This window comes from Conger conger, chromosome 12 (genome assembly GCF_963514075.1).
Source record: "Conger conger chromosome 12, fConCon1.1, whole genome shotgun sequence".
NCBI lineage: Eukaryota > Metazoa > Chordata > Actinopteri > Anguilliformes > Congridae > Conger > Conger conger.
Genome location: NC_083771.1, coordinates 41,722,653 through 41,745,949, shown reverse-complemented (window position 1 = coordinate 41,745,949; position 23,297 = coordinate 41,722,653). Strand labels below are relative to the sequence as shown.

The following is a 23,297-nucleotide window of genomic DNA, read 5'->3' as shown; positions in this document are numbered from 1 at the left end:
TCTCTCTTGGCATGCTTCTCATAACAAGGGGGTTGACGGTTTACATCTTTGGGGGCTGTCTGACTTCCTAATAAAGCCCGGGCACAGTGAGGAGACGTTACAGTGAAGTATCCGCAACGGAGCCACTCCACCTGCACCAGGCTCCGGCGCGCAACAGGTCCAGCCACAGCGTACAGGACAGAGCCTGCAGAGAGTCGGGCTTAATTCATTCTCAAAAGTGTAGCGGGGAATTCAATTAAAAGAAAATTGGTACGCTTTACCTACATACAAAAAGAACAGCTTGCAGATGAAACCTTAGACCAGGGGTCAGCAACCCTGGTCCTGGAGAGCCGCAGGGTGTGCTGGCTTTCGTTGTTACTTGCCATTAATTGATCAATGAAAGCCGTTGATTACACAGTTAACTCGCCTCACCTGGTTTCTTGGGTCTGAATCGGCTGCTTATTTTAAGGTGGAGACGAAAGCCAGCACACCGTGCGGCTCTCCAGGACCAGGGTTGCCGACCCCTGCCTTAGACTTTTTTTTTTTTTTGGACATCCATCTTGTGGACATTTATACACCGTCAATTCAATTTGTCACTTATCTCACTGCAATTTATAAAACATTTCACAGGTCCAGTTCCCGAATACAGGTTATGGAAAAAAAAGAGAAGAAAAATCATTAAAAATGACTGGGGTCAGTGTGCGAGAGAAGGGAAGACTGATGGTTGTGAAGTGGTCTGACTCAGGACAGGCGGGAGCTTGTGTGCGCAGTCAGAGATCTCCTACATTATTGATGTTCTGGAGCGATATTTCTCATCAGGCCGGGCTTGTTCGGGTAGATGTTTCTCAGAGCCGGTGACTCTCAGTAACCTGAACGCTGATGTGAGAAGTGGGGTGTCAATCTCCCCTGTCAGAGCATTCCCACCTCCTGTCGGGTTCCTCTTTCAGCAGAGCGAGGGCACGCCAATCACACAGCATACACCTCACATCGCAGGCACGGTCACTGTTACATAGCTACATGTGACATGCCACATATCTGAAACCATACATACAAGTCCTTGAGAAATATGCGTCTGAGCTATAAAGAGGCCAAATGGACTTAGCTGTACATACATGACCTGTATAATGGACACATCTTTTGGAAATGAAATTATCATCTTTAAGTTAAAGCGATAGCCAGTGCTCTCATGTCTCTTGAAAGCACTAAACATCCATTTTCATACATTGGTATGACAGGAATTGTTAACTTCTCCATTAGTGTTCTAGCCCATCTGCCAGTCAGCTGTCATTTAGTCATTATTCTGAATCTGAAATGGTGAGTGCCTTAGCTTGGCAACTGCGGAGCGTTCACCGGGGTTTGAGCAGGCAGGGAGAGGGACTTTAAGATGCTGTGCGCTTCACTCAGTTTCACTCTTTCACACACAACACAGACCAGCATTCACAATCCTTACTCGTCGTTTTATCTCCATGTTCTGGCTTCAACATGGGGGCGGCCTGTAGCGTTGTAGTTAAGGTAAACGACTGGGACAGGCAAGGTTGGGGGGGTTCAAATCCCGGTGAAGCCACAATAAGATATGCACAGCCGTTAAGGCCCCTTGAACAAGGCCCTTAACCCGGCATTGCTCCAGGGGAGGATTGTCTCCTGCTTAGTCTAATCAACTGTACGTCGCTCAGGATTAGAGCGTCCACCAAAATGCCAATAATGTAATGTAACATGGTGTCAGCGAGAAAAATCACTGAATTCCCGTAAAAGATGTGAGAAACATAATGAATCATGAAGCAGGACAGGAGTAATCTGCGACCCGCTGTCTAAATCTATACGCCCCATATTGCTCATTGGTAGTCCCAGTGTTAACCTAAGGAGGGCATGTGGAGCACTAAACAGTCTTTTATTGGTTTGAATCCTCATCAGGGCACTGCTGTAGCATCATTAAGAAAGAGAGCACAGATTCTGCACAGATAAGACATTCTGCACAGATAAGATTCTTTCAAAACTAATTCAATGAAAGGTCCTAAATAAATGTACTATACACTTTACATTATATTTTAGTCATTTGGCAGAATAGAATCAAATCAATATTTTTTGTGACCTTCGGTGTTAAAACTGCATCATGCGACATGGCTCAGGCAGTAAGAGCAGTCGTCTGGCACTTGGAGGGTTGCACTTGGAGGACACCTAACCCCCAATGCTCCTGACGAGCTGGTCGGTGCCTTGCATGGCAGCCAATCGCCGTCGGTGTGTGAGTGTGTGTATGAATGGTTGAATGAGAAGCATCAATTGTACAGCGCTTTGTATAAAGGAGCTATATAAATGCCAACCATTTACCATTCCCTGAGATATAGAACTGCAGGACAGCGTTTGCTAAGACATGCTGGAGAACTTGCCAGTTCTTCTGCATACTTTGGTTGGGTCCTTGCTTCTGATCTCAGACAGCCTTGATCAAGTTTTTAAGTACAAAGTAGTTAACTGCTTACAGTAATATGTTACTTTTTTAAAATTAAATACAAAAATGTCTCTGTAAAATTAAATCTTTTGGAAAATGAATATTTGGATATCTCAAATGTGTTCTTTTATACTAACACACAGAAAAAAATAAACGTATATATAATAAAGTCTAGGGTGCCTAAGACTTCTGCACAGTACTGTATGTCATGTTCCTATCACGTGTTTATGCATCACCTACAATACCCCAAGCTGGTTATTACATCACATCTAAATAGGTTTAATAGAACATCACCACCTAGTTAAACAGATGTTTTACTTGCCTGTGTTCGTGGGGAGTCTGTGTGTGGCATGTCTTGCATTTTGTGTGTGCAATCTAGTTCTAACCAAAACCTGTGATCACTATAATTAGACTAGACGAAGAACAAGTGTAAACATAGTCGGTGCTCCCGCGTAGCTCCTTGTGACTTCTGGGGATTTCAGTCTCTTCCCGCGCCTGCTGAGCGACGATAACATCTTAGCCACGGTAATTAAAAACAGTACGCACATCTCTGAGAACACATGAATAATACCATGAAAGGAACACAACTGCGAGGATTTTAATGGTCTTTTTAAACCAGCTGCTTTATTGTTGCCTTGGTAATTGCGGTTTAGTATGAGCTGACGTTTCCCACTGTTTCACAGTGACCACTCCCCAGTGCGTCTGCGCCATTATTCCTTCATCTCGAACCGTGACAAATCCACAACTTGACAAAGCCCTTCTCCGGCAAATCAAACGACTTCCTGGCCTGCATCTCAAACCGGCTCTCCCTTGTGACCTATGTGTGGTCTTCATTGCTGTACTTCAGTCAGGACTGCAGTTCAATCAACACAGAACACAGTAATGCATTTTTCTGTTGAGAGTACGTTTGAAGAGGAATATGACTGCAGGAGAGACCGCTGCAGTAATATTCACAGGATTTCAGCCTGCATGTCAGATTCATTACCAACATATCATTCCGCCCTTTGAAAACCCAACCATTCTAATCTTCCCATAATGCACCCTGACAGGAGAAATTGCTGCGGAATTATAGACGGCACATTCTGCCTTTCAGAGGAAGAAATAAAAACACCTGTGTTTCTTTTCCAGCAATTTCTTTTCTTCAATTATTTCTTGTTTCAGATCGTTTCCTTTTTGCATTGCCAAACCGGAGAATAACCCAGTAAAGCCCACACAAAGAGCAAAATCCTTGGTGCTGCAGTTGTAATTACCTTGATTGCGCCTTGATTCTTCCCTTAATTTCTGAAATGAAGCATTTCATCTCAGGATACAGTTCAGGAGCTGGTGGCTCAGCAACATGTCAAGCTAATATTTCCTCCCACTAGAGTTCTGACACATTACTCATTTGCAGAGGACTGAAAAAGCTTTCTTTTTCAGTAGTGGTCTATAATGGAGATGGCAGATCTTTGAAACTATGACCAAGCATCAGTGTGAGGGAATCGAAGCTCAAATCGTGGATTAAAATATATTTCCATATTCCATCTACCTGAAATGCATGTTTGTCCATAATTCTAAGCAAATATTATTTCTGTCAGTACTCCACAATGTTTTCTGGAAAATGAATGAAAAAGTAAAATAATAAAAAAAAATGGTTCTCCAACAAATCTGGCCAATAGACAATATACTATATCCGCTTTTGTAGTAGAATTCATGTAAAAATAGTGTTTTGACTGGATCTGTTGATAAAAATAGTGTTTGCATTCACAGCCGGGTGGTCATTAGATGTACGGTATGATGAGCCCCCCTGAGTCAGATTAATAAGTGCCCTCCTCAAGGTCATCAGGCTTCTAGCGGTTTCTAACCATCACATTTTATTTGCTCAGATTAGTGCGGATTGATGCCACCTTAAAGGCTGCAAGTACACTCCAGAATCTTAGACGAACATTATACTAAATATCCACTCATATTCGACACATTCTCATGCCCTTACGGTCCCACCATTACATATCATTCTGGTCTCCCTTTCTCTTCTCTTTCTTTCACTTAACATACACGTTCTCTTCTTCATTCTCTCTCGGTTCCCAGGGCCTGTGAGATGCAGCTTAACTCGACACTAAAACATTTACAGGGGGGGCAAAACCATGAACACACTCCCCCCCCCTAGCAGCCCCCTCCCTCCCACCAAAAAAAACTAACTGACTTTAAAGGACATTAATGGCAAGTAGGTCTCCGATTGTGTCTTCTAATCTACGCCGCGAAAGCAGGTTGCAAGAGAAGATGCCACTTTATTATCTAGATATTACTAGACAGCTAATAAATAATTATTATTAATGCTATTTTCAATCTAAAAAAATGTCTGCTTTCATACGGCAGTCATTGTTATTTGAAACATGAATAATCCCAGAGAATGAGTGGATAAAAATAAAAAAAAGGGTCTTGTGCAAGTAGGTGGTAGTCTAATCTGCCACTGAATTTGAGAGTCACAAGAGTGTGTCACCGCTCCCTTGAAACATCTCTACAGCAGGGATCAGCAAGTCACGGTCCGCACGGGCTGAAAACTGCTGGTTTCCCACCCTCCCTTTACCTGCGAAGACAGCCTGGCCAATCAGTAGCGCTAATTACCCAGGAGAAAAGAAAACCAGAGGGAGTTGATGATCCCTGCTGTACTGCGTATGAACACTGACAAGATGAAATGGATTCAAGAGAAACGCGTCGACCCGACATGGGTGCACTACAGATGCAGAGGTGCATTGTGGGGGAATGCTGCCCGGTTTGGGGTTTAAGGAGTCTGGACAGGACTTAAGGAGCCCAAATGTGTGATGAGCGTCCCCTGCAGGAAGCCCTAGCTGCGCTGGGGAACGCTGAAGTCCTCCACGCTCGAGTCCAGCAGCTCGTCCTCCGAGAAGCTGATGTGGAGACAGGTCTCGTTGACGGGGGAGGAGAAGGGGATGGAGTGGTCGTAGCCCTCCTCGGAGTTGGCGACGGGGCTGGGGGGACCCGGCGGGGCGGCCCGGTCCTCCAGGTGGCTGCTGCAGCTGCTGGAGGCGGAGAGGAAGGCGGCGGGGTCCTCGAAGGGGTCGTCGGGCTGGGGGGAGAACAGGGACTTCTCCTCAGACCGCACCCCGGAGTCCTCGCTGGCCGAGCACGAGCCGCTCTCCCCGTTGCTGAGCGACTGGACGTCGCAGGAGGAGAAGGAGGAGGGCGTGGCGTCCGCCAGCGAGCCGCTGTCGCCCAGGCTGGCCTCCGCGGGGGGGGTCAGGGGCAGGGGCGAGGGCCTGGGGTCGTTCTCCTGCCCCGGGGAGCGCGTCCGGTTCGGCCGTTTGCGGTTCAGGGCTGGGGGCGGAGGGTTCAGCTTGGGGATAATCTGCTGAAACCTGTAAAACCAACAAGTAAAAAAAAAAATACATATATCAATGATTAAATACCGTGTTTCTGAGCTCCTACTCTGCCAAACCAAACAGACTGATTAGGAACATAAAGTCTTCCAGACTCTGTTCCAAACCACGTACCCCCTGTTGGCAATTAAATCAACTCCTGACCTGTCTGCCCCTAAAAACTACAAACCGTGGACCAAGTACCCTTTTCTTCTACATTTCGATGCTTAAAAATGAGCAACGCACAACAACAAACACTACTTAAGCCGGGTCAGTACTTTCTATCTGACAGACAGGCCAGAGGTATGATTTAATCAGACCCCCTAATGGCTTGGCCGTTAGTGGCCTCATCCTTCATCTCGGTGCATTGGGTGCGGTGGCCGAGCGGTGCGTGTGAATGCAGGAGGGACGTGCGCATGCTCTGCTGGTGGAGGGCTGTGGAGAACACCGTCTGGCTCTGGCTGTGCTTATCTCAGCCCCGCAGTCCCCCCGCCCCCCCCCCCCCCTTCCCCCCTCCGCCCCCCCCCGGCTCCCCACAGACAGCGAGATGCAGGCTTTCCCCGTTCATCAGCAGCTCCCAACACTGGCGCTAAAAATAGCCGCAATGCAGTCACCCAGCCGGGGCTGAGACAGCCCGCGCGCGTTCCACAGAAACATGCCCCGGCTTTCCCCCCTTTCCATTCAGTCCTCCCCGCGGCCCGCTTCCAGGACCGCAGCCTCAGGGAAACGGTCAGGCGGAGCACACGCCGTAAAGGAACCGCATTTCAAAAAACACGCTCCCGGTCACAAACTCCCATTTGCCTCTACATCTCAGCGTACGGTTTTGCTCGGAGGAAACGGATTGCAGCGTGAAGTTTCAGCGTGGGGGGCTGGCTGTCTCTGCAGAAACCGAAACGAGGAAGGTATTTTAGAGATGAAAAATAAACTAAGTCTGTGTGTGTAAACCCCCCCACCCCGTAGGCAGGTGTGTTCCCTTACTGAGGGGGTGCTTTGACTACATTCTCAGCCTCGGAGTGTGAGCCCAGGGATGTGGTTTATGGCACACGCATCGGCGCGATCGGGTCTTTCAGAGTGTCTATTCTCTCCCGTTTACATTTTGCCTTCGTCGGCAGTTCTGCGCATCCGAGGAGCTTACTAAACTGAGCTTATTACCACTTATTATTCCCCAGATGCTCCTTCCAGAACAGGAAGTGATGAGATCAGATGGTAATAGAAAAGGCACTGTCCCAAAAATAGTATGGTATTGCTAAGGCTCAAGCCAAACGGAACCCCCCGCCCTTAAAAACAGTCAATAACACCCAGTGTACTGCTTAATAAAACAGCAATCCTAAAGAGCTGCCGAATTAGTGCTGATTATGAAAACAAACCAAGTAGTGTTTTGTATATACTACTACGACAAACCATGAAAACAAAATGTGAATTTACCAAAACAGGACTTGTTTTTACCTTTCAGGTCTCGAAACATATGGGGAAATGATTTTCAGGTAGCTGCTTGTGGATAATGCTCTAAACTATCTAACACAAACGCGATAAGCAGGTTAGCACTACAAAACATATTATTTCTGCTGCATACACTCTCAGAAATAAATGCACAGTGGAGGTATGTTTTTGTTAAGAAAAAAAATTCCCTCAATGTTCCCTGAAAGTACAATAATGTTCTATTTGAATGCTAAGAAGTACATTTTACAAGCAGAAAAAAAAGGTAAAAATGAATTATGCATTGCTGCCAGGGGTACTTCCCCAATGACAAGCATTTTCTAGCATTTTTCTGAGTGTGTGTGACATAGATGTTTTTCTCTATGCACCCGTATATTGTATAGAGCTAGAACTGCTGTGCATTATCTGGTTGATATAAGTGATGTGCATTATCTGGTTGATATAAGTGAAGTGCATCTGGTACATTTTCTACACTTATAAGTTTTTGTGACCAATATAGTATATAGGTATTGACTTTCTGAGGCGTGATAGCATTAGCAGAACTCGCGTTGCCATATCGGCTGATACTGATACAATGCTGATGCCAGAAGAGCCCATTTTAAATGACAGCAAAACACAAACCGCAAACGAGTGTCCACATTCACGGTGGAAGTAGATGTGCACAGACATCAACTTATGAAGGAAAAATGTTACATTTATATAAATGTTTCAATTTGCTTGTGAGTTTGGCTGGTAAAAACGAGAAATTAAAAATGATTCCGCTATTTTCTGAGCATAACATTCATGTAATTTACAGCATCAGCAGTGCATCAAATGCCTGGCCTCTCTAGTGCTTTGTTATATCGTTCTACCTTATCAGGCATAATGGTAGTTTATTGACTGAGACTGATAAGGTAGATTTAAGCTATCATTCACCAATATGCCCAGATATTATCTTACAGTACGTTCCTAATTGCAGTGTTCAGTGTACTGAATGGTACAATAAATAAAGGTAGAAGTAGATTATTCTCAAAAGTTCTCAGACCAACCTATACCTTCATACAAAACACAGTGGACTAACTGAAGTAGAAAGCTTTGTAGAAATCTGTCTAGAATTGGTATGTGAGTATTAAGAGGGGCTGTAACTTGCATTCCCCTGAGGTAAGGAAGGTAATTTTCATTGCTTGATGAAAAAGTTTCACAAAACCCAGGAGACGGTTAGCAAGACGGAAATAATGCAAATGGATTCTGGTTTATTGCTTATAATTTCCAAAACAACTCGCAGTGAAAATGGCTATGGCTGTGACAGTGAATGTTTTTGTGCACGTCTAGGTCTGCCTGCGCGTGTCTGTCTGTGTGTTGGTGTGTATGTGCGCGCCTGTGTACTTGCGTGTGGGAGTGCGTCTGGCCATCTGTGAGCATGCGTGTCTATCTGGTTTGCTGTTATCTATAGAAGGCTGGCAGGGTTGGAAAAAGATTGCCCTGAACAGCACGCCTCACTGACAGCTCCACTACCTGACAGCGAACACTGTCCAAACCTCATACTGCCCTGGGATGCCATCTTAGCTAATCCTCCCCCCATCTAAACCTTCCAGCATAGCCTGATACAACCTTCGCAAAATTATAAACACAAATACCAAGTAGCACGACACACCTTGACAGATTGCAAAGCCTTTCTGAGGCTGCCAAAAGTCTAACTCCAGTACTGCTGGGAAATCGGAACAAGCTTCCTGCCAAATTAATGTAAACAAGAACACCCAGTTATGGGTTAAGGCCATTTTATACTGTTGTCATGAAAATTCCAAGAGTCCTTCTGTTAGTTGACGTGTTTTTAGGAACACTCAGTCCTGGACGGCTGAATGGAAAAAGGCACCAGCATGCACGTGTGAGGGGCAGGCACCACACAGAGCGCACGCATGCTTGAGTATACTCACATCCCACCAGGAGTCTGCAGTATGAGATGGAGAGAGTACAGCAGGAGGAGCAGCAGGAGGAGGAGGAGCGGAGGGGGGGAGGAGGAGAGGGCAGGAGATCTGCTAAAGCTGTGCGTATTCAGCGAGAGATGTATGCACGGCCGAACAGAGCGAGGGGCATCCATCTGGCATGGGCCACGGGCCAGCAGGGCGGGGCGGCTTCGAGGGAGGAGGGGGGGGGGGCGATGGGGAGGGCAGGGTGCTAGATTAGGAAGAGGATGAGCAGGAGGGGGTGGTCTTCGCACCTGCACCAGAAAGAAGGGAGATTGAAAGGGTCTGTTCTGCCGCGTGCCAGCCCTACGGCGAGCAGCTGGGCCTCTCAGCACCGTGGAGCTGCAGTGAGCACAGGACAAGTGTGATATAAGACAGGACAGAGACGGAGGGATGGCCTCGGCTACAGCGGGGAAACGGGGTCGCGCCTGGGGTCAACGACCGACGACGGAGAGCGGGAGGCAGTGTGTGGCGGAGGATGACTGATTACAAACTGGAGTAGAACAGTAAGGGTTGAGTTATGAGCATAAATGCAGGTAGTGCCCTATATCTGCCCAACACACACAGCCCCACAAGATGGCGACACATGGGATCACATTCCATCATCATACGATTCTCTGGACAAAGGCCACCCCGGACACATGGAAGAGGTTTCATGGGAACAGATGGAACGTGTGTGTGTGTCAGGTCTGAATTCGCGCCAGGTGTATTCTCACTGGGACGGGTGTGAATCTGGTAGACTTGAAAGAGACTGAGAAATTACAGCCACATTACTCCACATGGTACTGATAATAAAATAGGCTTTGACTTTTCCCACTCACATTAAGCTGCTCCTCACTAGAAAGGCTTCTTCATGTCAATTCAGTCAAACTGAAATTGCTGGCGGCAGTTGGGTGGTTAATTTGGTTAAGGAAGCGTTCCAGTGCGTGAATGGGTCTGGGATTGAATCCAGACCTTGCCCAGTGCCAGCTACGGCCGGTAGCCCTGCAGGTCAACGTATAATTGACAGCAGGGTTGCCCGGGGTTAGAGAAGATTCATTCAGCCAGGAGGATCTACGTCTCATTGCTCTCTAGCGACCCCCACTGGTCAACTAAGCGCCTGGAAGTCAGCCTGTTCAGCGGTCTTTCTGTGACCCCTCCCGCGTGGGAGCGGTGGTGTGGTGTGGGGAGAAGAGGCACGTGGCAGCGTATGCCTTGGAGGAGACCATATGCTCCCCTCTGCTCTCCTGAATCGACAGGAGGCGGTTCCAGTAATGAGCACTCATCTACACAACAGAGCCTCCCGACTTGTGGAGGAAGCAGGCTGGGTGGATTTTTTATTTAATTTTGATTTTTTTTAAAGCACCATCATGAGACGGCACTGGAGGCGGCACTGGAGGTGCACACAGTGCATACTACATCAAACAATTACATCAATGAGACACGGCTAATTCCCTACCGTCCAGAGACCTGTGGTACCCAAAGCTCCTGATTGGCTGTAAGCGGTAGTCCCGACTGGAATGCCAATGTTGCTCCTCAAATCAAGCAATCCTTGCACGGGCAGCCTCAGCTTGCTCAACCAAACACATCAAAGCCAGTCCTGTCACAGGTCAGAGTGCTCACAGTGGCAGAAATTGGAAATAATAGCCTCAGCACAGCAACAGATATTATCTGAGGATATGGCAACAGGGGTTTACTTCAGGTTACATCAATCAGCCCACTGCCATAGGGGTTTACTAGCTGAGCGGACCTCACAGTACAGAAACAGAAACACACACACACACACACACACACACACACACACACACACACACACACACACACACACACACACACACACACACACACACACACACACACACACACACACACACACACACACACACACACACAGAAACACAACTCACATAATGAGGTCACACAAACAGATTCAAACAAAGGCGTCGCCCAATAACCAACCACGCCAAAACAATCATGATACACTGCAATGAACTGTAATCTCTCTAATGTTGTTTATTCACTAGAGTTTACATAGCGCAGAAATGTTTCAACCTATCTGTGCCTGTTACTACAACATTTAGACCATTTTTACATTACCTACAGTATTTCTTGGTGGAAAGTATGAAAGTGAGAGTGTATGTGTGTGCACGTATGTGCATGCTTGCGTAAATCCTTGGACATGCGTATGCAAATGTGTGTATATGCAAGAGTTTATGTATGCGAGTCAGATAATTTAGTAAGGGTGATTCATTAGCTTGTGCTCGGCAGACTTCTGACCAAAACAAATCTGGGAAGCAGACACTCTAATAGTACTGAATTCCACAGGAGAATGTTAAAGTCTCACCTCAGCTGAGTGCTTGGCAGAAAGACCACAACACTGAATAAAAGGAAGAATGCATTCCATTCACGCTACATTCAAACATTAATAATAAACTAATTTGGCTCCAACTTGTTACGTTTGAAAGATATAAACAGCATTTCTCAGAAAAACAGTAGGGGAGACAGGGGAACAACCCAACGCTTGGGTTTTCCCTTAATTAAAAAAAAGAAATACACACGTTAGAGCAAATATTTTTCATCCAGAAAGAAGATGCATGTCTTTGCTATGACTACAGACCATTGGTGCAGTTCTAGGACATTCCTGCCAATTACAGTTCAGTCGAAAGTAGCAGAAGTGAAACTGTTCCAACATGCCCCGACTGTGGGGTAGGTTGAAACGGCGTCTGAAATGTCGGAGTACAGACTGGAAAATGCTTTATGTAAAAAGTTTGTCAATCCAGCATATTTTACCATCTGATAATTGCTCTGTAGAAAGGGTATATATTTTGCATATACTAACCACATATGGCAACATTAATGTAATGTATGTAATGAATGCCTGGGATGAAATGGACAAGAGTGAGTGCTAAATGGGACCGAATAAGTGCATGGCACACATGGAATATACAACTTGCATTACAAGTTATTGTGGCTGATGCATGTGTAATTGGAGGGAGCATGTTTGAACACAGCGTTCCAACAGGCTATACTAGTAGTACTCTTGCATGGCTCACAGGCTCCGCTTGCTAGTGGAATGTGCCAAAGCTATACTGCTTTATAACCCATTTAAATTACGCATATTTGGAGCCTGTGGCTTTAAGACATAACCTTCAGGGTGCCAAAACACCGATTTGTTAATAACTCCTAAGTGACGTTTTCAAATCGCCGTGCCACTCGCACACGAGAAGCGGTTTGCTATGGTACATAAGTGAAAACAAACCCATCCTTCTCGTTCAAATGCAACTATGCACTATCCTCATGTTTCAACATGCCCTCCCATCAAAAAGCATGTTGTTCCGATCGTGAACTTAAGTAACTCTACCTGGCTTTAACATCTTTACTGCTTATTGAACAAAGGCCAAAAAGACGAATACATTTGCCAATGCATAAATATATAAACGGACCGTTGCCCCAGGTTACCGTGTGTGTTGGACTAAAACCTGTTCCAAGGGGAACAGACAGCTGTAGAAAGGCACTCAATACCGTAAATATTGATTTCCTTTGGAAATTGGGAAAACATCCACACCACCACACCACATGATAAAGCCTGTAACTGGTATGTTTTCCCACAGTGGTCATTGACTGTCCTCTGCTTTTATTGCTTCATTTTGTTTACAATCAATTTTGTTGCAGTTCTGGTTCTCTGGGTCAGAGACTCTGTTTTCAGCCACTGCCTACCTGATAGAGCTCTGCTCAAAATTAGACCTTAGAAAATCTGTTTCGCCCCCCACATTGCTAATTATCAGCTCATTTCCTTCCTCGAAAAAGCCACTGTTCTCAAATTGAAGATTTCCTTCTGCTGCTCTCTTCCATTTTCATTCTGCCAGAGGCCACAGTTCCTCTGATTGAAGAACAGATGTTGGCTTTGCCATGAAATGCATAAAGCCAAACATGTGAGTTTTGTCTCACTCAAATCCTGTCTGCTTTTTAAAGTACACTGGGGGGGGGTCGGGGGGTGCTGACAGTAACCATGGTGTCCACAGGTACCGCTGTACCACTGTGATCCTGACCTTGCCTTTTAGGACAAGCCCCTGCTGCTAAAATAAAAGGTTCCCTCTCTCTCTGATGCATGAGTCAATCAATGAATATCTAAACAAACGAAAAGGTCAATCTTTTCTATTAGCTGCTGCTAACTGTGGACAGAGAGGTGGGGAGTGTTATTACACACAAGGACATCCAAGCCTGAGCCTTTTTACATGCAGATTTATTACACAGAACAGAGTGTCCCAAGAGCCCCACCCCCACCCCGCCACCCCATCTACTGATTTCCCTAATATCACATCTTTGACTGCGACCCCTCGATGTTCTCAGAGTACGGACTCTGACGTCAGCCCCAGGGAGAGTGAAGTCGGGGGTCCAGGCAGGGCAGTTTCCTGTCTCACAGCAGGACCCTGGCACACACGCAGACAGTGGAAACGTCACGCAGAGCAGCCGGCTCGGAGAGAGGCTTCAGCTAACGCAAACCCATTCGCTGCAGATTATGCTGACACAGTGTACGGATGTGAAGACAGGGGGGTTCAGTCTTTTACTGCCAGTTCATGCATCCAAAAAAAATATGAATGGCGATACATGAGAAATTCGATTTATTAGTGCTTGGTGTAGCATTGAATTTAAAAGCAGGTAAAGCCACTCAAAAGAAACAAAACAGACCAAAATACCATTAGCTATGGCTGAACCTGCATTTTCCCTGTCTGCTCCCTTTCACCTCTGTGTTGTTTTTGAAAGATGAAATTGAGAATTGTTGAAACCTAGATGCTGTTGTCAGACTATATCATGCGGGCAACAGCTACAGATGAGATATTTACCTTGAAATGATGACAGATGTGTTATAAATCAGAAGTGGCACTGCAATTTTGAAAATAGTCAGTATTTATGCTCATATGCCCATATACATATGGCTTAAGAAAGTATTCAGACACCTTCACTTTCTGCACATATCCTATGTTGCAGATTCAATTTTAAATGGATAAAATTGACATTTGATCCATCAATCTAGTCTCAGTAACCCATAATGACAAAGTGAAAACATGTTTTTAGAAATTTCTGCAAATGTATTAAAAATCTAAACCAGAAATCTCTCATTTACATAAGTATTCAGACCCTGCTGTGGTACACCAAATTGTGGTCAGGTGCATCCTGTTTGCTTTGATTAGCCTCAATGTGTTGATTGATTGGAGTCCTCCTGTGGCAAATTGAATTGATTGGACATAGTTTTGAAAAGCACACACCTGTGTATATAAGCTCCTATAATTCACACAGCATGTCAGGACAAAAACCAAGCCATGAAGTCCAAGGAACTCTCTGTAGACGTTTGCGATATAATTGTGGCATGGCAAAGATCAGGGCAAGGGCATGAAACATTTCTAAAGCTTTAAGTGTTCACTGGAGCACAGTGGCCTCAATAATTGTGAAGAGGTTTGGAACCACCCGGACTCTTCCGAGAGTTGGCCGTCTGGCCAAGAACCCAACGGTCAGTTAAAGCAGGGCTTTGGAAGTCCTCTGCAGACATGGCAGAAACTGCTGGAAAGACCACCATCTCAGCAGGACTCTATCAATCAGGCCTTTATGGTAGAGTAAAAGGTTACTCTTGAGTAAAAGGCATATGACAGCCCAAACAGCATTTAAAGCATTTAATATGAGCAAGCAAAAATAAAAAAAATCCTATTTAAAAACCTGCACCAAGGGCTGAGTCAATCTAGCAGAGAAAGCTATGCCACCACATAATTTCAATAATTGGAATGTCCTGAGACACTGCTTGAAATGTAATTTCTAAAATGGAAAAAATGTACTCGAAAGAAAGCTGGAAACCTTAACAACAATATCTTACAGGGTCTAACAAATGAGCCATTTGGGCCTCTGCAATATTACAGACTTAATCATGAAGCCAAACAGGGGTTGGCCTAAAGCAAAAATTCCTCTATAATGTGATCTACGGTAATACATACAGTAGCTTATCTGTGTTAGTGCAGGTCTTTGAGAAATTCTTCTGTATCCTCACAAGCTGGCCTTACCAAAGCATAAATAGGAAGGAATCTTTTCAAAATGTCTGCTTAGTATTTTTGTTATTTAAGTACTAAATCTTCTCTTTTTGGGGTCAAGAAATGATGGGGTGTTATTCTTCAAAACAAAGCACTGCATTCAGAGCATTGTCATGTCAGAAAAGGGGCAATCCCAGGGCTCCTGAAATATCAATGCCTTAAACTGGAGCAGGGGTGTGGTCTTGCCTGTAGTGCTACTATAGCCATTCCCTAAACTATGGCAGGGGTGTGGTCTTGCAGAGTGACTGGTTTCATATGCCAAACACTTACATAAATCAAGAGCTGTTGATTTAAATATGTGCGCCAGTGCTATACACACCTAATAAAAGCTGTAGCTTTGGCTGAACTGGTGTTAGGTTGTATATCTATCGGAGCTATTAAAAGGTAAAACACCTGCCCGTTCCACCTCTAAAGACGTTTATACACAAGTTGAAAAAAAGAGGCCAAAACGCAATAAGAAAATAAGTGATTTAGTTTAGATTTTTAGACAATACATGAAATATCAAATATGAATTTGAGCTTGATTACATAACTCAAACAAAGTTACAACTGTAGTCCTCCATCACTTGTCCCTCCCAGGGGCAATAGCACCTTGATTGAATTCTAAATTCGCAATGCCTGATTAAGACAGCTATCTTATTTATCGACTTAAGCTATGAGCCAACTCATTAGGGTTATAAGTATAGTTTTAGAGTTTTGAGTGTCTATCATTGCATAAATCATGATAATTATTTGTTCTAGTTTGCAAAGAAATATTTTCTATTTCAGTTAGATTTTTATAATTTTATGCTGAGCTAAGTATATTTTACATTATTGTTTAACAATAAATTTTGTTTAACCTTTATATTAAGCCATTATTTGTTTATTGTCCGTATTCAGGAAAACTCAACATCTTGATGAGATGAGGCCACATATTGAACGTAAAATCATGTTGCGCGGAGATTGCAGTCTTACATACCTAACCCAACAGTTTCACCACAGGAGAATACTGTAAGCTAATTAGAGGAACTACCAGTGTATTTTACGGTATTTTATGTGCATAAAGATATGCAATATAACATAATAAGCACGATGTGAAAATGGGACTTTTTCTTCATGGCACGCAGAGCTACTTCTGACAATGTGAGGGTAAATAATCCCTCAAACGAAAAGAAAAAGCGTGTAATTAAGAGGCCTGTTAAAATTGTGGGATTGAAATTGTTGTTGGAACAAAAACCAGCATACACAGGGGGCCGTGGGATCAAGTTTAAGAATCACAGATCTAGATTAAGAATCACAGATCTAGATTAAGAATCACAGATCTAGAGGGTACTTCTGCCAGCCAGAGACTAAGGGGCTTCTATGCTAAAGCGGCCTTGTGTAGGGTCTGCTTTCTGACCACACCTATAGCCACAAATTCCTGGGTTTTTAATCATGACTGTGCATAGAATGGTGTATGTGCAATGTTAAATTTAATTTGAATATTTATTATAATATAAAATCCCTCAGTAATCCTCATATATTGGAAATCAATCAAGTATAATCAATTCAAAAATACTCTCGACTAGCAACAAAGGGCACAGAAGAAATGTAAGATCCTTCTGTCCCCAGTGAAGTTTGACGTTTACTCCAGCTCTGTAAAAACTACATGCTATTGCGCAAGGGGTATGATTTTGGTTTTGCAGGACAGGGAGTTGCCAGTTTATTCTGGAAGGCCTCCACAGGAAAGGGGTTACAGACGTGGGCAAAGTGGGCCTTGTGGTGCATTAATTGAAGCCTCTGAACTATAAAAGAGGGATTTATATCCTTGGAGGCCAAAACAGGATGTAAAATAAAGTCTTTCAAGAGTACCAAATACAATGATGCCTTCTCCATAATCCGGTGTGGCATGTGGTGGGTTTTCAGTTACAGGGGCGTTTGTGTCTAATTTAAGCATTCACTCGTATGAAACGCAGAAAAGAGGCTTAACGCGCGCATTTCAGGTGCCTTGCTTTAAAAGCTGGCATTAAGACTAGTGTTGTACTTTACATTTTTTAATTTGAAAGGGTGGTAAAAACACCCAGGATAAGAATGAATTTGCATTACTCAAGCCAAAAACAGTTTGACACTTCTCTCGGAGAAAGATTAAAATAATTAGGGGGGAGATTTGTATAATGACTCATTTTTAGCTCTAAAACTTTGACTGGCGAGAGAGAGAGATTGGAAAGAGAGAGGCTGGATAAGTGATGGAGGACTGCAGTCGTAGCTTATCTGAAAGCAGCTGTGCAGTTCTATGAATCAACTGGATCTGTTCCAGACTCATCCACCCCAGCCCCTACACCTTCAATCTTCTGTCTGGACCCTGTTGTTCCTACAACCGCAATAACACGTTGAAATTAGCCTGACCCACTCGTTCCATATGGAGAGAGGCTGTCCGTAAAAACCAGGTCGACTACGTAACCCGCGTTGAGGGAGAGCTCCGATTAAGAAGTCCTTTCTGCACCAGAGCATTCCCTTTCCAGCCCTACAGCTCCTCCCTGCTTACACTGGCTCTGTCCAGTCACCAGCTCACCACCCTGGAAGTCTGGAGAGAATGCTCATGTGAAGCATGATGACGCAGCAGTGGGGTATAGCATGGGCAGTCATCAGTGCAGTCTGCGGACTGGGCGTTACAGACCTGAATCTCGGATGAGGCCCAGCTTTTATAGCGGATCCTTGACCAGAATCACCTCGTGTATATATATATATATTTACGCCTATTCATAATTATAGGTCAACAAGGTTTAGACCACACTGTGCAGTGCAAGTGGTCCTCATTAATGAATTAAGCAAACCAGGTACGCCCCTTACCTTTCATCTGCAGTTCGGAGAGTCTGGGTGTCAATTCTGGCCATTTCGTTCCCCGCGATGTTTGACCTTTCAGTGTTCCGTCCGCTCCCGGCCTTTCCATTGGTCGGCCAGCCGAGGGTGCCCTCTTCCTTCGCCCCGTTGTCCAGGCTGAGGAGGCTGAGGTAGGACTCGGCACAGTCCACTTGGGCGGCAGGCACGGGGGTGTCCTTGGGAACCCCTGCCGGAGTGGAGGTGGCTGGTGGGTCCTTCCCTTGGCTGTAGTGATTTTTCAGGTTGAGGGAGAGGGACTGGGTCAATACTGAGCTCCATGTGGGATCCTCTCCATCTGCTGAGAGTAGACACACACACACACACACACACACACACAAAGAAAAACATACACAACAAGGTTACATAAACAGCTTCACACAACAATAGCATCACCAAATAAGTCACAGTAATATACCCTCTTCCATCTATTAGTAGACGCTTGGAACAGCACACCTCAGAATTGGCTCTCAGCCCATTACTACAATTGACTAGACCTGATAGATTAGCATTTCCAGCGTGGTTAAAGTGAACATGAAATATAATGTGTCACCGATTCTCAGATGGTGGTAGATGCTCAAAGTTGGGAAAAACACAACTTGGATTTTCAGAAAAATATATAAGCAGCAGCCAGAAATGTGAAAATGCTGAAGACCATTTAATGTCAGTAAACACAAGGCCCACACAGAAGAGAGGGGGAGTATGTGACAGAGGATTTACATATGAATGGGAGGGAACTCTGATTTAAGCTGCCCTTTCAATGAACAAAAACAAACATGTTGTGTGCTCCATGAACTGTTATTGTTCAAATCATCATTCTGCATTTTATTTGCCTTGCATTTCCCTCTACTATTCAACAAGTAGAGAGGGGGCGAGGAGAGGTAGAGATGAACAGAGATAAGGAAAGGAGAAAGGAGAAAGGAGGTTGAGAGGAGAAAAAAAGCAGGGATAGGAGAGGGGGTGGAGAGCAAAGGAAATAAAATTGAGGGAAAGATGGGAGAGGGGGGTATTTACCCAGTAGTCACCCCCACCCCACCCCCACCAGAGCCATGAACAGCCGTAATGATGGGTGATAGTACGGTGTTGATTTCCTTGGCGAGACATCCTCTGTGAGTGGCTTTCTAACACCACCCCACACCCCCATCTCAGTCAAAAGGGTCCTGTGTACAATAGCATTATTTGAACAGTGATGGCTGACATGAGGCCTCTAGGTTTTTAAAGGAAATCTGGTTTCTTTCTAAATCATGTACATGTTACCGCATGAATATGTTCCAGATATACTGTACAGCCTGCTTTGTGCGCAAAACGAAAGCAAGTAAATGGAAAACACATTCAACATAGTTCCTTCTCAAGAATCACTCTGGGCTGGAATTGTTTTGCGATTTCTTTTTTTTTTTTATTTTACTTTTTTCTTTTTACCCAAACAATCTGACAAGTGAAAGAGGAGGGACCCCAGAGACAAGGCCTGGATCTGGATGTTTATAAATGTGTTGTTCGGTAGGAAAAAGGTTGGCCTCTGAAATTAGTGTGAAACTAAAAAGCTCACATTACTTTCTCTGGAGGATGACTTGCTAAAAAAGCAGGCCTGGCAATACAAGCCGGGCTTACAATAACAAACGCACGTCCTGCGTAATGCGTTTCAAAGATGGTACAGAGGGAAACAGTCAATTTGTCACCTTGCATGAGAGCCCATTGAAAAATGTACAAAAGAAGCTTTATATCGAAGGTCTACAGAACTGCCAGTGATCACAGCATTATCTGCAGAAAAATACCCTTTTCCAACAAAGAATCATTGAATTCATTGAAAGGCCCTGGCTGGCAGCAAGGCCAGTGTGCGATATTGACTTAGAACAGCAGTGGGTTTCATCTCACAGGACACTCTCTCATCCACGTGTGCAAGCACCAGACACGCCATAAAACATACTGTTTCCATGTTTTTTCCATAAATTGCCTTTAAAGTGCCAGACCCCGAAAAAGGTTCCTATCCTATGAGAGTGAGAGTGAGTGAAAGAGTGACACAGTTATACGCTGGGTTAAGGAACGGGTTAGAGAAGGACTGGACACAGTTCAACCCTGGGGTTACACAGTGAGCTTACAAATGTAAGAGTGGAATTAGACTATGTTTACACAGTTAAACGCTGGGCTTTTACATCACCTTACGTGGCATTTAGCAGACGCTCTTATCCAGAGCGACGTACAACAAAGTGCAAATCAAACACAAGAGCAAGTGCAAAAGTGGACCTGAGAGGACAGTACTGTTCCGAGTCCTAGTGTAAACATACAGAAATTCAGAACCCTTGAAGAGTACAATCAACTTTCAAACTAGCATACCACAGTTGGCAGCTAGAAAACAATACAACAACAATAGCTATACAAGTAACGATATCTATACATAAGTGCCATTACGGTCTAAGGCTAATCACGGTGATTGTGAGTTGGGGAGGGAAAGGTGTAGCCTGAAGAGATGGGTCTTCAGTCTGCGCTTGAAGGAGGTCAGAGACTCTGCCGTTCTGACATCCACCGGGAGGTCATTCCACCACCGTGGGGACCAGGACAGACAGCAGTCGTGAGCGTGAAGTGCAGGTGTGGCGAGGGGGAGGCGCCAGACGGCACGAAGTGGCAGAACGGAGGGGTCTTGTTGGTGCATAGGTCTTTATAAGGGATTGAATATATACAGGGCTTGGAGAGTTTGAACATGAACACCGAGCTCAGAGTGAGTGTTTGGGCGGGGACAGTGGGAACAGTACATGCGAGTGCCCGGTGCAGTCTGTACCCAGAGCCCCTCTCTGTTCTGCGGGGTTATGCGGGGCCTTACTCTGGCTGCTGCCCTGCACCTTGGCCTCCAGCTCCTTCAGCTGCCGGACCAGCAGTGCCACGTGCTGGAGGAGGTCCCGGTTCTGCAGCAGCAGCTGGTGCACCTGGGCCTGGGCCTCGATCCGAGCTGCCGTCTCAGCGGACATCTGGTCCTTCAGGAGCTGCACCTGGGAGGGGGAGAGGCCACCGTGAGCACTGGCTCATTGTTGTCTTTCTGTGATTTACATTTTTGTGTATCAGTATTTTTAGTTTGGCTAGGTAAGCAGTGTTTGGCTAGTTAAGGGGTTTGGGTCATACTTTTGTGTTTGTTTGTTTGTTTGTTTAAAAAAAAAAAAAAAAAAAAAAAAATTAAAATAGGCCCTGGTCCTTATCTTTGTTGTGCAGGTAGCAATTTAAATTGTACTTCCCTCTAGGGTCTTTCAGCGCACTTAGCCCTGGTTATGGGTATGCACTTTGCTGTACGTCGCTCTGGATAAGAGCGTCTGCCAAATGCCATTAATGTAATGTAATGTAATGTAATGTAATGTAATGTAATGTAATGCACCAGACCCAGGCCATCAGTGCAACTTCAGGTTTTCCCTGCAGGCTTGTGAGTACAGGTGTGTCGGTGTATGTGTGTACGCACAGCTGTGTGTGTGTGTGTGAGTGTTTCAAAGCATACCTCCACATGCCCAACAAATTACAATTTAATTTTAGGCAACACGCAAAGCCCTTTCACACAAGCACTCCACAGCATTGTTGAATGAAAATCAAGTGAACAACTTCCAATGTTTTATTCCAAGGCTTCAAATTACAGAAAGTGAGTTCAGCAATGTGTATACAACATATGGCGAGATTTTAGCATCTAGACATGCCTTGCGCCTGTTTTGTGAGATGACTCTAAGAGCCAGGAAACAAAATAATAAATGTGTGCAATATCAGTAATAGTGTTTTTTTTTGCAACCATAAGAGCGATTCCACTTAGCAATGCCAGACTGTTCTAGTCTGGACTTGAGGTGAGAGCTCCTCCTAGTGGTGAAAGTGAATGGGTGCTCATAAAATAAAAAATTAAAACTGAATCAAACATATTTATTAACCGCTTTTGGTTAATCTATGAGCATATCTCTATTGCCAGACCAACATAACATTATCTAAAATTGGAAAGCGGGTGTACAGTGTCTGTTCTGTTATTCCTGCATTACATTAGTGGTGTGTCTGCTGGTTACATGCTGTGCCTGAAGACGCCTGGCTTGGCTCACTGTGTGGAACTGGAACTGATATCTACAGGGAGAAAAATCTCCAGAGTGTGTGGGCATCAGCGTTTGCGTGTCTGGGAGAAAAATGTTTTGGCTAAAATTATATTGTTTATTAAAATTAAGCCTCTAATATTACACTCAGTGGACATGACTTTCCATGTAACCACGTTTACAAAACTACAGTTTATATGAGATGAGCAACCTCTGAAGCAAAGCTGCCAAACGGACAGACAGCTGTGCCACACTCTGCATTGAGAAACTCTCCAGCCACCTTTCTGAGAACGCATGCAGATAAAGTGTGAAGGTCCTGTGCTCGTCCCTCAGGAATAATAAAAGAGCAGGAAACAACTGCCACATTAAAAGGACACAAAACAAGCATAGCCAACGCATTTCCACCCCATGCGGAGGCTATTCTCGTTTCATGTTCTGTTAATATCGCTGTGCAGCATGCCAATATAATCTTCCTTCTCTCAGCCTCCTCTTTCCCATCAGCGTGTCTCGGACACCTGGGACGTTAGCTCTTTATTCATATTTTATCACTATTTATGATTCCTATCTGTGAGCTTTGGGTTCCCTCTTTGTTTTATTAAATGTATTCTAGCCTGGCTATGGAAAAGGTTCCCGGTCACATGCACTGCATGAAAAAAACTAACTAAGCCCCTGTAATGGACATAATATTTATTATAAGGTATCCTCAAAAACATTTATAAATAAGAATTTAATGAAGATCACAATCTTATATAACCATTATATTATACTACAAATAAATAACTACGTACAGAAATACAGCACAACCATGGCGATACAAATCGTTTGAGAATGGGGGTTGTTTGTTATTCTCAAATGTTAATGTGACAGTAAAAACAGTCTTCTCATTCGCATTCAAAGAGCTTGTACTTGTGTAAAGTCATGTGGTGTCTGGTGCTTAAATGCTTTCCCATAATGTACACATCACTTCACCAAGTCCACCTTCTCAACACATGCCATTTCTCAAGGCACGGTGCATTATGGGTCTTTCCATGAAATAGCTTGGAAAAAAAAATTGTCATTTAGTAGTTAATTGATAAGAAAAACACATTCCTGGTCTGGTTCACAGGAGCCAGGACCACACAGCTGGAGAGACCGCAGTGTTGATTGTACCTCAAGCCTCTCCAAAGCTTGGTTTCTGGTACAAGTTGGGCGCCGCTGCGGCCAATCCACTG

At 44.5% G+C, this 23,297-nt stretch overlaps 1 protein-coding gene across 2 annotated transcripts in view; it reads right to left on the bottom strand.

The window, feature by feature from the left end:
• Positions 1-3,010: 3,010 nt before the first annotated feature.
• si:dkey-34e4.1 (carboxyl-terminal PDZ ligand of neuronal nitric oxide synthase protein) overlaps positions 3,011-23,297 on the bottom strand; it is a 61,703-nt gene continuing 41,416 nt past the window's right edge. Inside the window, exons 9-11 of one of the 2 annotated variants that reach the window (XM_061215886.1) lie at positions 20,862-21,027; positions 18,020-18,347; positions 3,011-5,775 (exon numbers count right to left, since the gene is read on the bottom strand). In XM_061215886.1, coding sequence (XP_061071870.1) covers positions 5,244-5,775; positions 18,020-18,347; positions 20,862-21,027 — 1,026 coding nt within the window. In that variant the 3' untranslated portion in view covers positions 3,011-5,243. The remainder of the gene's footprint in view (positions 5,776-18,019; positions 18,348-20,861; positions 21,028-23,297) is intronic. The other variant, XM_061215887.1, reaches the window with a different exon arrangement.